The sequence below is a fragment of the Agelaius tricolor genome, unplaced genomic scaffold, assembly GCF_023055355.1.
Source record: "Agelaius tricolor isolate 1412-34295 unplaced genomic scaffold, bAgeTri1.0.p SCAF_23, whole genome shotgun sequence".
NCBI classification, from domain to species: domain Eukaryota; kingdom Metazoa; phylum Chordata; class Aves; order Passeriformes; family Icteridae; genus Agelaius; species Agelaius tricolor.
In genome coordinates this window covers 7,771,695-7,785,940 of record NW_027269283.1, presented here as the reverse complement: position 1 = coordinate 7,785,940, position 14,246 = coordinate 7,771,695, and the positions used below count along the sequence as shown (strand labels likewise).

General features: G+C 46.4%; 1 protein-coding gene across 14 annotated transcripts in view; it reads right to left on the bottom strand.

Moving 5' to 3' along the window:
* Positions 1–14,246, bottom strand: part of KCNQ2 (potassium voltage-gated channel subfamily Q member 2) — a 74,959-nt gene that overhangs the window by 19,838 nt on the left and 40,875 nt on the right. For 4 of the 14 annotated variants that reach the window (XM_071446771.1, XM_071446759.1, XM_071446761.1 and 1 more), the window contains 4 exons: positions 8,903–8,956; positions 1,580–1,803; positions 667–775; positions 7–138 (listed from right to left, as the gene is read on the bottom strand). In XM_071446771.1, coding sequence (XP_071302872.1) covers positions 7–138; positions 667–775; positions 1,580–1,803; positions 8,903–8,956 — 519 coding nt within the window. Of the gene's footprint in view, positions 1–6; positions 139–666; positions 776–1,579; positions 1,804–8,799; positions 8,957–14,246 lie in introns of those variants that run through there. The other 10 variants (XM_071446772.1, XM_071446768.1, XM_071446765.1 and 7 more) reach the window with 6 other exon arrangements.

Below are 14,246 nucleotides of genomic sequence, written 5' to 3'. Positions count from 1 at the left end.
TCTTGCCTGGCCTGAAGGTTTTTAATCCGGGAGAGCATGTCCAGGTGCCCAGCTGAGTACTGCTCAATGACGTCCATCACGTCGTAGGGCCGAAGGCTCTCCTTAAACTTGCGCTTGGAGACCAGAAACCTCATAATGCTGCAGGAGACAGAGAGCAAAATCATCCCACATCCCTGGGTGCAGCCTGACCTGCTTCATGGCGGATAAAAAACACTGCAGGGAGATGCTCTGGAAGGAAAATGGAATAAATCCCAACCCTGTGGGTTTGGGAGAGGATGCAGCAAGAGGAGAGAGGAAGGGGATTGCGGGGGCTGGTGGCTGAAGCCTTGTCTGCACCAGGGGGTCCCTGATGCCCCTCGGACTGTCATCTGTGCATGTGCTCTCTGCACCACTTTTAGAAATGTCAGCATTACATTCAGAGCTGGTGAGAACTGTCATTTGGATGCATCCCTGCGGGGGATTTTCCTGTTTCTCCATTTATTCCTTCCCTAAGCAAAAATTGCCCTTCCTGGCAAAATTGTCTGTAAAGCAGGGCAGGCCACCCAGGGGAAAAGCAGCCTGCAGCACACACATGTCAGCATTTGCCAGCACTTCTCAGGCTTTACACTTCTCATTTTTCTTTATAATTTGTTTTTCTGAACCACTTCCCCCCTCTCCCTCTCTTACCACACGGCCCTGATGCTGACTTTGAGCCCTGGTGTCAAATCTTCTGTCACAAACTCGCAGTTGCAGCTTTTGTTCTCATCAGGGATGTCTTCTCCAGGGAGGCTTGCTTCTGGGTTTGGGACAGGGAAGGAGAAACACAACACGTTACTGTTTCCTGTGCCAGTGCTGCACAAGAAAAGATGAGGCAGATCAAGAACAGCAACCCCAGGGGAAGCAGCAGAGAAGCCTTTGCTGAGCATCCAGATTGAGAGCATTTCCCAGGATGTGCTTAGGTGACATTCAGCAGTGCCAACTGCAGCTCTCACATACCCCTGTATCAGTGAATCCCAGTATCATTTAGGTTGGAAAAGCCCTCTAAGATTATCAAGTCCAACCATCCCCCCAGCACAGCCCAGCCCAGCCACAAAACCACATCCCCAAGTGCCACATCTAGATGTGTTTTAAATCCCTCCAAAAGGTGACTCCACAACTGCCCTGTGCAGCCTGTTCCAGGGCTTGACCACCCTTTCAGTCAAGAAATTTTTCCTGATATCCAACCTAACCCTCCCCAGCACACCTTGAGGTCATCTCCTCTTGTCCCAATACCTGACTCTTCCTCCTTTCCCCATCCTTATATACAGAAATACAAACATTATCATGGGTATCAGAAGGGGTTTTCTTGCCTCTTCTAATCATTATTGACAAGTTTGGGTTGGAAGGGATCTTTTAAAGGCCCTCCAGCCCAACCCCCTGCAATCGGCAGGGACATCTTCAACTTGATCAGGTTGCTCAGGCTAATCCAAGCTAAAAGACTGGGAGGAGAAGGAGAAGGAGAACACCTTGGCTGGCAGCTCTGCCCTTTTTAGGTGGGGAGGGAGAGGATGTTGGGGCCAGCTGGGAATTTAGGGTCCAGCATGGCATCCCAAGCCCTCACCTTCCGAGTTCTGCCGCGACGCCGCTCCCTTGATGCGGAACGCTTGCCGGGCTCGGCTGCGGTCTCCGAAGCTCCAGCTCTTGGGCACTTTGCTCGGGCTGTCCTCGATGCTCTGGTCAGCACTGGGGGACCTCCTGATGCCCTGAGCCTGTGGAGAGCCTTTCCCTTTGGTGCCAGCACCGCGGGGACTGGAGAAGACACGATCTTTCAAACTGACCTTCTGACTGTTCAGAGAAACACGTTGAAACAAAGACAAAAAGGAGACAGCAGGAGGAGTCATTCTGGAAACCACGCAGTCCTTCCCCACCAGCCATTAGAAACCAAGAGCACTTCCAAGCAGCAGTGACATGTAGCTTTGCTATTGGCTTTTCTTTTTTTTTTTTTTTTTCTCCAATATGTATTTTTTATTTTTATTTTTGTTTTAAAGAAAGCATTGTAGAAATGTTTCCGTCATCATGAGTGAAATGGGAATGGTTCGTAAGAGAGAGAAAATAATGAGGACTTAAACAGAAGCCCCTCATGGGATGCCAGGGCTGGCGGGACAGAATGACATCAACAATGAGGTTATGATTCCTTAAATCACTGATCGGCTCCGATCACCAGTTAGGAAGCTTTTCTTTCACAACTGCCTTCCAAAACACTATGGCTAATAAGAAAATACCAATTAAAAAAACCCCAAGCCACCATCTTAAAACTTTTGTGCAAACACTTCACTTCTGGTGCTCAGATCTGTTCTTTCCCTTTCTTCAGCTCCTGTATTTCCTCCCTCTTAAAACATGATCTGCCCCTTTATATATTCCAAAGAATTCCTCTTTATCCAGTTACATATTGAAACACATACATACAAACACTTCCTTTGCATCCTGTAAAAAATCCCATCTAAAAGCTATCTGCCATCTCCCTCGAGGTCTGCTATGGCTGTCATAAATATGGAAAGCAAAATTTTAAAACTCCAGAATATGGCACTTTCATGCCTTTTTTCCTACTAGAATCCTTGCAATTATGGTTGGAAAAGAAAGTCTCTCCAGAAAGAGAGATGATCTCACTGGGAAATAGTGACCACCCAGCTCTAACTAGTTTCCAAATTCTGAAATTTGCATTTAAAGCCTGTCACCCAAATGGAGATGTTGAATTTTCATGTGAAAATTTAAGAACAAAGAGATTTTCTGAATCTTTATGAAACCACAAACTTTATAGAGACAGCACTGGGGAAAGTAGACTGCAAATACTTTTGGATCATTTCATATATTCTTAATAGCAATCAATGATTAAACTCCACTGATTAGAGCTTGGACAACCAGTGCAAGGTAGCTGCACAAATAGCCAATATTTTATAAATAGGTATATCAAAACTGAGTGAAGACAGGGATTGAATTCCCAGCATTCTGTACCATTGCAGCAGCCACTTATCATTCTGCTGCCAACTCTCTGCCGCAATTTGCAGGAAGAACATTTCAGAAATTTTAATTTCCACATCACCAACCAAAGACCTGCTTTTTTTTTTTTTCTTGGTGTGTGTCTTTCAGCAACACCAACTTAAAAGTCAGAGCCCCACGGCCCTTCTTTGCCTTCAAAACTGGCATGAGGTTCTTCAGTGAGAACTCGGCTGCTGGTTTTGAAGCAAAGCAAAGCGCCGCTCCCTTTTCCCAGCCGCCGGCTGTTCCCTGCTGCCAGGAGCAGACAGCAGCTCCGGCCAGCCAAGGAAGAAGATGTGACTCGAGGACACTCAGGGAGCAGATTTGTCGACTAAGAAGGTGCTATTTTTACAAAGTCACTTTACATTGCGAGACAACAAACATTTACAGGGAGAGAAAGGTGCTTAGGCAGCATTTTGCAGAGTTGTGTGGGGAGGGCATCCCCTGGGCTGCAGGGAAGGGTTGGCTGCAGCCACAAGCTCAGCAGCAATTTCACATTGAAAGATGGGCTGGAGAGAAAATAAAATTTGCTCATGACCAAATTAAAAAGGCAGAATTATTCTAATTAAAGATGAATTTTAATTCAGGTAAGTGCTGGGGATTGAATTTCCAGTGTGGTGCCCATCTGTAGGGTCTGTCTGAAGGCCATGGGATCAGCAGAGCTGAAATCCAGTGAGAGGTACAAATCCACACAGGAATCTGGGAAAGAGCACGTGCCTAAACACCTTTCTGGATGTAAGCCTTCATTACTACTGCCACCAAAACCATTGTACATAATGTGCCAAAGGTTTAAAGGAAATTCTCACTCTGAGTTTCTTGGGTTAGAAACCAGACTGAAATTTCATCACTTGATTCTAAATAGGCCAACTGGATCTTCTTTCTTTATTTTTATTGATTTTAAAGAATAATAATTTTTGAATCCACTGTGTTTCAGTAGTACTATTACTTTAAATTACCTTTTTAAAAAGTAAGTTTTATAAAAATGCTTTAGCAACACAGCAATATTCAGGATTCAAAGTGATCTTTTTGTGCCCTATCCTCTGCTGAGTTTCTCCCATCACAATCCCAGCATAAAACCAGTTGCCTTTCACTGAGTATGGCAGCGCCTTTTCCTTGGAGCCTCTTTTCCATTCCCACAACAAATGTGCTACAAATGTTTGCAGGAATCACAAAAAGCAAAAAAGAAAGGGTTGAACTTGGTGAGGGATACAAGCAGAGAGTTTCAATCCTGAGAGCACGAGGAGCAACACATTAAAAAATCTCATAGAAATCTGATGAACAATTAAGATCTGGGTGGGTTTTGTTCCCAAGTACTCTCTAAGGAAAAAAACCCAACACTTGATGTAACTTCTTTGTTTTAACATAGACAACATGAGACACCATGAACAACTAATAGAATTTTTCCTTCTGCCATGCAATGACCTCATTGGAAACAACACCTGGAATCACATGCAAGTACAATCCCTGCAGAGGAGGATGCTGTTGGGGTCTGCAGGAGCTGGTAGGAAAAAAATCCCAAAGAAATACAGACATACATAGGGATATATGTTGTCAGCTAATCCAAGATCATGTTCTCACTCAACCAGAAAGTCATGCAGAGGGACAAGGATGTAGAGTGCCTCAGAGGGGTGGTGTTGGGATGTCACTCCAGGATGGTAATGAGCCTCAGTTGAGTGGGAGGTGTTGGTGACACGAAGGTGAGGACAGCAGGGACAGACGGACGCTCACAGTCGTGACAGCAGGGGCAGGAGCTCTGCTCGTGCCAGGGGGAGGAAGGGAAAGGGAACTGTGGCTTTGCAACCAGAGGCACAGACTAGGGGAAGCCACAACAGCCTATCAGGTTTAAATCACAGGTTTAAATCAGGTTGTGATTTAATTCTAAGTCCACTCCAAGTGGCATCTATGAAAACAGATTTGATAGCAAAAAAATTACCTTTCCAGGCTGACTGTGGGGAAAGTTTATAAATATTCAGGCTTTGACTTGAATTTAACAAAGGATAGAAAATGAGTTGATTTTTCTCTGTTGCCAGTCAAAAAATGAGAGTCCATGCTGGAGAAACTGGATGATGTTCACTGCTTTAGTGGGCTTTGCATTTTGGTTAAGTCCAACTGCCCAGCGCTCAGCAGAGAAAGGCACAAGTACTGACCTTCAAAATGAGCTGCCATCAGCCTCCTTAGGATGCCAGGGGTTTAAGCTCCTGTTTGAAATGCTCTGGTTTGGGGTTTATTCCAGTTCTCTATTGTATTAAATCAGCACTTTAAAAAAAAAATGTGGACTCATTACATTAGCAGTAATTCTAGATCAATAAAAAGTATCAGTTGTAAGGTCTTGTCATTGATTTTAAACTATGCTTGAGCCATTACTTCATTTTCCTCTCAGCTAGCCAGAGTGAGTCGGACTAGCACAGACCCAGATCCATCTCTGCATCCAAACTCAACCAGTATCAGTGCTCATTCTTCTGAGAAGCTGTGGCCAGGAGAAAAAGGCTGTCTCCTGTTGGTAAATGAGGGGCTTTTTTTTAAATCAGGAGTTTGTGCTGAGCTTGTGGCATATGAGAACAACTGATTACAACCAGGCAGGAGTGCCAGGAGTGAATGATGGCCTTTGTGACTATCACAGGGCTCCAGTCTGCTTGCTGCTGTGAGTAAGAGGCAGACAACAATTACTGGAGACATGAAGGAAAGGAAAATAAAACTGCGTACGCAAAATTTACCACGACTAAAACAAAAAACAAGAGAGGGCCTGGCTCAAGCCTGGTTGGCCTCTAAAGATTCCAGAAAAAAACATTGCTAAAAGGTGAATTCAGCCCAGAGAATGCAGTTTCTAGAAGCAGAGAAACCTGGGTGTAAGGGAAACAAAACATCAGCCAGTGATCCTGTCATGGTGAGTAATCCCTCTTCTTTTCCTCATCCACAGCCACGGTGCTAGACTTGGATGGGAGCCACTGCTGCTGTGATGGTGAGGACTGGAGTTACACCATCCCTGCAGCCACCACACGAGCACAGAGAAGCACAGGGCCTCAAATGAGTGAAGGGACAGTGGAGCCAGACTCACGTCTGTAACCTTTGCTGTCCTGCAGCATTCTGTTATAATCACCTATCTCTTCCTAATTCCCAGCCCTTTTCTCCCAGACTGGTGTTGAGTGCTGTCAGATACCACATCAGCCACATCCTGCATCTTCTCCCAGCCCTCTGCTGTTTGCCAGCTCAGCTCTGCTGCATTTTGGGAGCAAAGCAAAGCAGCCAGGCTACCCCTCTGAGCTGGCTGATCATTCCCAAAGCAGCCTTTGAGGAACCTGCTCCACCCAGAGAGCCACAGGCCAGTCAAGGGCTCTGCAAACACCTTTCCTTCACTGCTCTGGGTGCTCTTCCCTCTGTGAGGTGCCCTCGTCTCTGAGTGTGCCAGGAAAGTCTCTTACAAAGCAGAATATGATAGAGATGATAATCTGGCTTGCTGTAGTTACATTACTGTCTAAAAATGAATGTGTTATTGCATTTATTGACTAAAGATCATTGGTTTAGTACATTAAGAAACCACAGCTTCTAAGGAGTTTCCTATTAATTTACCTACATTGAGTTTTCCATGATTGCCTCATCGTGTGCTGTTATTTTGTTATGTGCATCCTAGATGAAGGCTTTTAGCACTCAGCCTGAGCTGCATCAAAGTGCTGGCATCTGCCCCAAGAGTTTGTGCAGTGGGGATTGGTGGCAGACACCCAAGGGTCCACAGAAACAAGACATCTGAATTATTTTTACCTCCCTTCACAGTTAACCCACAGTTCTACTAAAGCACAGGGTGTATAACACTACATTCAGGATGGATGCAGGTAACAAAGATGCTCTTGTAGCTACTCCAAAGTCCAAGGCTCCTTTTTGACTGGAAGAACCACAGTCTGTCATCCTTCTTTTCAGACTCTCCAACAGATTAAGAAGATATTGAGGTAACACTTTGTTTCATCCTCCCTTTCCCTTGCAGAACTCAAGACGTGGGAGATGAAATGAGGACCACAGTGGGAAGCAATTCAGTAGAAAACAGAAAAAAAATCACACTGTCTCTAGCAATTAAAAATCCATGCCTAGGAAGACATGCAAGGAAGACATTGAGATCAGAGTGGCTGATTTTCCAGAAAACAGAACTAGACACGAACAGATGAGAGGACAGATTATGAATAGCACTGCTCATTTTCATCTCTGCCAAAAACAACCTCAGTGTTAAGCAACTGAGAGGAGGCTTTCTCTGGGGAGAGCTCCCTGCTCACACTACACCTCCACACATAAAACAACCTCACCTGGGAAATGGAAACACCACAGAAGTCAGGATCATTTTTTCCAGCTAGACTGTTGACCAATCTTTGCCATTTGTCTTGAAATGCTGCCTGTGCAACTGATGATCACCCAATATTTACCCACACTTTTCAAGGCTAACTTTCAAGGAAGGCCATAGCACCACCAAATATGTAGCAAGAGGCTGACTCAGAAGTTCAGGCTATTTATCCAGATGTAAGGGATTTCCTACCATGGAGAAACTGCTTTTTATGAACCCTAGATCATGCCCCATTCCTCTTTGTTACCCATTCAGAGATGGGATTTACCACTCTACTTCTGAGCACCTGGTACACGCAAACCTCAGCCATGAGTCCTACCCTCTAGACTGACAGAGAATAAAAAGAGCCAGCAGGTCAAAAAATAGCAAGGAAAGAAAAGATACAGGTTGAAACAATTAATGAAGAAAATCAGAGATACATATACTGTTAGAGCTGCAGTTTTATACTTTCAAAGCTGTAGTTTGTTGGCTTTCTGAGGGATACAGAGACTGGTGATTTTGAGAATTAAAACGGACTCCAAAAAAGAGCATGCAAAAATCCGAGTTCACAAACATGCGGCATCACTCAGTGCCCTGCCACTCCTGGGCTGTCCACCTGCCTGGTTGTGGGGGCAAGGAGCTGGGGGGGTCCCCTGCCAGCATTCACAGCATGCAAACTCTGGGCAGTGGGAGATCAAGAAGGTGCATGTTTGCTGCTGAGGAGCAGGGGTGGGGGCAGAGACTCTTCTAGTGCAGGTGTGGAAAGTATTTATGCACAAGTAAGAGAAGATCTATGTGTCTGTGTATATGGCCATGGGTGCACTAAGGGATGCTGGTTGGGAAGTCCCTGAAAACACCTAGCAGTTGTCAGCTGGATGAAAAAGATGCAAACCCTGCTCACAGAAAGCCCTGAGCTAAAGCTGTCTGTCCCCCTGGGGGTCTAGAAACAGAACCATTCACAAGGCCAATGTCAACGCTCAGGGGAGCCCTGTCCCCTACGTCTGGCGGGACAGGCTGAGATTAGTCCTTCTCTAGCTGCGTAGTAGAGGTGCTAGATAGGCAAGCTGTGGCTTCCAAAGGCCACCAGGCTAGGAAAGGTCAATTTGTCACGGTCAGAGAGCCAAAGGAATGGTGACTGAGCAGAGGCAGGAAGCTGGTATTTCTCATGCTACTAACTGGACTTTGCTGCACAGTGCAAGTCAATTTGCAAGGATTCCCTGGACCTTGAGGAGGGATGGAGCGATAGGGAGGAAGGGATCTTTAAAAAAAAAAAATTAAAATTTTTCATTTTGATTTTTTTTGAAAATTTTCGATGATTTGTTTAACTTCATTTCCTGGCCTCCTCCCTTGCTGAGCAGACACTGGCTTGGCTGGCCCAGCCCAAATTCCCCATCCTCATCCCTTCGCTTCGTGCGCTCTGCACAACTGGCAGCCAGGGAAGGCTCTAATTTCGGGGCGGGCAGCGGGGAGGCTCTTCCACCTTTTTTTTACTCATCTAGTACCTCTATTAAGCAGAGAAGTGATCAGAACGGGTGGTAGCAGGGTAGAGGGAGAATGAGCCGTGCAGCTTTTGATTAGTTTCGTGCGACGCATTTCCCGTGGTACCTAGAGTTTCCTGAGCAGCATCCGCATAGTGACTCTCTGCACGGTTTGCTTTTACTGGAAATGAGGGGAGAGTAAAAATTAGACCTGGAAGCAAATGCCAGACAGGAAACTTTTGATTATGGACTCTGGGTTTAAAAGACAGGTGTTTTGAGGGCCGGGTTCATGACAGGATTGTTCTGTTTGAGTGTTCAGTGAGGAAAAATAAAAGGTAAATCAAAAATAGAGATGGTTTCTGAAATTGGTTTCACTGTGGTCAGTTAATTGAATCATTAGACATGAAGCATTCTGCTCATTGAGTTGGTGGTGTCAGTTTATCTAAAATTAACTACAGGAAGATTCTCCATCTTTGTACTGGAAACAAAAAAATACTCTGTTCTTCCTCTAAATGTATTTTTAAAAAGTAAGGTTTGTCAAATTGTGTAAACCATGGAAAGCCAAAACTTTAACTTGTTTTGTCAAATAATATCCAAAAAAGCTCAAATTTCTTCCTCTTTTTTTTTTTCCCAAAAATAAACCCACTCACAAAAAGAGCTACTTAATCTGTGAATTATTTGATATGGAAAATACCATTACATTAAGCCTGGCATTGAAAAAAACAAAAATAGATAAAAAAACAGGGTGTGGTGCAGTCCCTTATGGGAAAGGGAGTTGAACACCTGTGTTCACACATCTGGTTTTCGTAATGATTTTCAGACAGGGCCTACCACTTCTGGGGAGTTGCTGACTTTGAGGAGGCACCACCACAGCTCCATCCCAAATGGCTGCTCAGGCACTGCCCTGCCAGGAGATCCCCACCAGGACCAGGGTCCTCCACGCCATGGAGCAGCCCTCTACCTGTGGAAGGGGAATGACGTGGCCCCATCACCCCACCAGGCCACCAACCACCAGCAGGCAGCTCTTGCTGAATTCAGGGGCAGAATGGAAAGGCTGAAGGGCATCAAATCTTATTTTACATTGAGGTGGGTAATCAGAGGAGCTGACGGGCACAGCATCCCATGCAAGCTCAGCTGACACCACCCTCTGCATCCTGGGGACTCCTCAGGTGTCCACAATGGGACCCTGCATCCCCAGGTAGCCCCAGGGGCTGGTGGTGCTACCAGGGCTGTCCTGGAGCTGGCGTGGGAGTGGGATATTGAGCATGCAGAGCCTCAGGGAGACACATGGGGTTCTGTCCTCTCAGTCTCCTCTGCAGTCCCTCCAGAAAGATGCAGTTCCTTCCGTGCAAATAATCCGCTCCCCTAAAGGCAACTGATTATTTCCAGATTACTGTCAGTCCCAGCATGAGTCTCTGACACCAGTTAAATTGGTTAGATGGTTAGATGGCCAGGGTCAATCATGTGGCCCCATGATTGACCCTGGTTTCCATGGGCAGTAGAGGTTTGGGACACCTTGGACATCCTTGGCTGGATGAGCAGGGGCCCACTGAGTCAACCAAAGGCATCCTCCAGTGCATACAGAAGCCTTGATCACACCCCTGAAGAGAGATCTTGGGGTTGTGTGTATCTCAGACAGACATATACACACACTGAGAGAGAGAGATATACACACAGATAAACACACACGGTACAAGGAGCCAGCCCAGCATTCACCCAGTACACAGCCAAGGTCCTGCTGAGCTCACTGGGGTCAAGGACAAAGCACAGCTGAAAACAACCTTCCAAAGAGGTTCCTCTCATCACCTACAGCACTGAACTCATGCTGGACAAAGTAATCTGAGTTTTAGGTTCCCACGTCCCTGGAATCCTTCTGTTTCTTTTTCTCTGATATGAATGTGTTATTATGATCATTTGGTTCATTAATTTTTAGCTTCTCACCCAATTGTATTTTGGAAAATGCAAGAGGAAGAAATGTGGTTGTGGATGCCTTCAGATGTTTCTCAAACCATCTGTTAAAGAGCATCTGAAGCCCACATTTCATACAGAAGCCTCCATAGCCCTGGTGAACCATGTGTCTGTCTTTTTGACATTACAATCAAAGCAAAACAAACAGAAATGAGATGCCACAGCTAATTTTCAGCCTGATTAACAGAAGAGTAATCACCCCCCATTACCACTCTGATCTGCTGGCTTTCTGCAGCAGAAGGGGTGAGAAAAGCCCTAGCCCAGAGCAGCCCCCCTTCCCTGGGGATAGGAGGGAGAGTGGATTTGTGTTTGGACCCTGCATGGCAGCAGTGGGGTCTCAAGGGTGGGATGGGCAGCACAGCCAGCCTGGGGAGGGGCAGGGGGCAGCGCTTGGCTGGGGCAGGGACACAACACTCAAAGTGATGGGCAACAGGAGGCTCTGAAAGCATTTGTTTTTTTAAAGGGAGGAAAATAAAAAGTGGGGAAGGGGTACATGGCATGTAGAAAAAGGCCAGCATCTCTTCTGCTCATCACAGCCAAGGCTGCACCTCTGGGGGAGGTGAGGCCCCCAGGCGAGGCAGCACAGAGCGTTCCCAGCACTCAGATGGGGATGCAGACAAGCTCGTCGTGGGAAAACAAAGCAGAAACCACAGAGAAAGGACATAACCTGTCTCTCAGATCAGCTGTCCCATTTTGTGCCAAGACTAAATCAAAAGCCACCCAAGAGGAATTCCAGGTGACCCCGAGCCTCTGCCACACTGACCCCAACACCTCCTCCTGTCCTCCCATCCTGGGCCGCAGCTCTCCCAGTGCTGTGTGGGCAGAAATCAGCACGGCCACAGCAGCACTGGGGTCAGAGGGCAGGACCCCAGCAGCCACCCCTGTGCTCTGGCAGAATGCTTGGGATGCTCCCTGACCTTGCAAGACAATGTTTATCCTGCACAGCATAATCCCATGTTCCATGCCAGCATCCCTTCTCTAAACTGAGATATAATAAGGTGAAAAATAGTGAAAAAGCTCTTTCTGTTCCATTTGCTGCAGGGGGTTTGAGTGTATCAGTTATGGAAAGAAGGATATAGGAAATCAGCCACTCCCTACACATCACTAAAACAGGAGGAAGATCCAGCTGCCTCCAGGTGTTAAGACTGTTTCCTTACAGCAATGGAAATGTAAAGTGGAAAATCCTTTCCCAGCTGAAGCAGTAAAAGTGTAGAGCTGGGGTCTGCTAAGAGAGACAATTCATCCCCAGGAGCTTCCTGAGTGAAGCATCACCAGCAAGTGGGTGATTAACTGTCAGGTGGGCAGAGAAACAGGATGAGTTCTCTTTTCTAAGGGCAGGATGACACACTGAGCATCACCGAGAGGCTGCTGGAAATTCGAGTGGGTGGAAGATTTGGGATGTGAATGTAAAAGACCCAGAAAATTTTTTTTGGGAAAACAGGCAATTTGGGCCCCCTTGAATGCAATATTCCTTCCTGAGGGCTGAGGCATTATCAGATGGAAGGAAAAGGACAGTGGGGACAGGTAGAATTGGTATTGCCATAACAAATCAGAAGGAAGGAGCTTTGGTGCTGCCATGGCAGCAGAACTGGAGGATATGGAATAAACTTTAAAGCTCTGCACAGCAGCTGCAGACCCTCAGCTTCAGCCCTCCTTGGGCTGGGGTTTAGCAACAAAACCCATCAGTGTCACAAGAGACAGATGCACCACAGGAGCAGGAAACAGCACTTGGAAATGGCACTGATGAAGGACCTATAAATAGTAAAAACTACTCTGAAAAAGCACAGGGAAGGACTATTTTTACTTCTTTCTGTGACATAAGGTTGAGAAAGGAGAAAATGATCAGGGAAAAACCTGCAACCTCTACGAAGAAATATTGTACTCAACTTCAGGTGTCAAGTAAATAAATATGAACCCTGCAAGACAGGACTGAGATTAAAAATTAGAAATAAGGCTAGTGACTCAGAAATACAACTGTTCAGTCTGATTAGATTGCAGGGATGCTGGCTGGGGTAAGGGACTGTCAGACCTCAGATTTCCTTGGCTATGGAGCAGATGGGGCTGAACAGGGATTTTGTCTCATTGCACTGTAAGAAATGTGGATTTACCCTTTGATGCATCCAAAGTTTACTACTGGCTGAGGCAGGGCAGCAGAGCAGCCAGACCCTGGGATTAAATTCTGACCCTCCTGATGCCACAGGCAGGTGGCCAAGATTCCAGCCTTGGTCTGCTCCCAGAGAGCTGCTCCCAAGTAATGCTCCCTGCTTTAATAATGCTGGATGGAGGCTGACTTCACTCAAGCTGCACTTAAGCAAAAAAAAAAAAAAACAAAACAACAAAATCTGGATAGTTGAAACATGATCTTGGAGATTTGGGTTATTTGGCAGGAAAGTAGATGGAGTGCTACAAAGGTTCTGCTTGCATAGAAAAGCTCAAATGAATGACAGGGGGAAAAAAGGGGGTGGGGAGAGGGAGAAGGAAGGAAGGAAAGATAAAATTTTCCACCCTTTAGTCAGCAGTATATCTACCCAGATATCTTTGGTTGGCTTTTATGCCAAGGATAAATTAGCTTCTGGCCTCTTATAAGCTAAGAGGCATGGCAGAGAGGTACATCTGCAGAATGCCAGGCTCTAGCTGTACTTCTGAAAAATGTATTCATTGTTTACAAAATTTAGGCTGTAAGCTGTGTTTTGAGGAATGAGATGGAAGATCAGAAAGCCAAGCAGATGATCTCCACTGATCATCAGTTTGTGTCTCATCAGCCAAGAAAAAAATAAAGACATTCAGTTCCAGAACTATTCTTTAAAAGAACTGGAAAATACAGGACGAAAAAAAATCCCAGAATTAAATACTTCTAAGTTGATGAAGAATGTCCTAAAAGTATCCCAAACACCAGCCCTGCTGCTTTCCCTGGGAAGTTGTGAACAGAGAAAAGCTCTACCACAAGTGAGATTTACAGCTGCCCTTGGAAGGTGCTCGCCACGACCCAGAGCGCGCTCTGCACCGTGGGCTGGAGGCGTGGAGGGAAGATGGAGCAGGGATGTGCCTCCTCCCCAGGGAGTGGGGAGGACCAAGGGTGTCTCTGCCATGCCTGTGCCGTGCCAGAGAGCCCTCCTGTGTCCCATGGAGAGCAGGTCCAGGCCGTGCCCTGCAGCGAGAGGAGCTCAGCAGGAGTTGCTAAGGCGGTGACGCAGCGATGGCTTCGTGTTCCCCACGTCACCTCTGCCCAGCACAGGTGACAGAGACACAGGCAAAGCCTCACCTGCCCTGGGCACACGTTGAGCCTGCGTTATACCGAGTTACTCAGCTATAACCCCAGCACCAAGATAAAATAAAGAAGTGTAAACCAAAGCCCTGCTGTCACCCCCGTGAGTGTCTGCCAGCTCTGCCTGTGCTGCCACCACTCTCCACACCCCCCAGCCTTGCTACCCTGCTCCAGCCCGAGGCAGACTGGAAAGAAGATATGATTTAAGGTCCAGCATACACGTAGATACATTGGACTG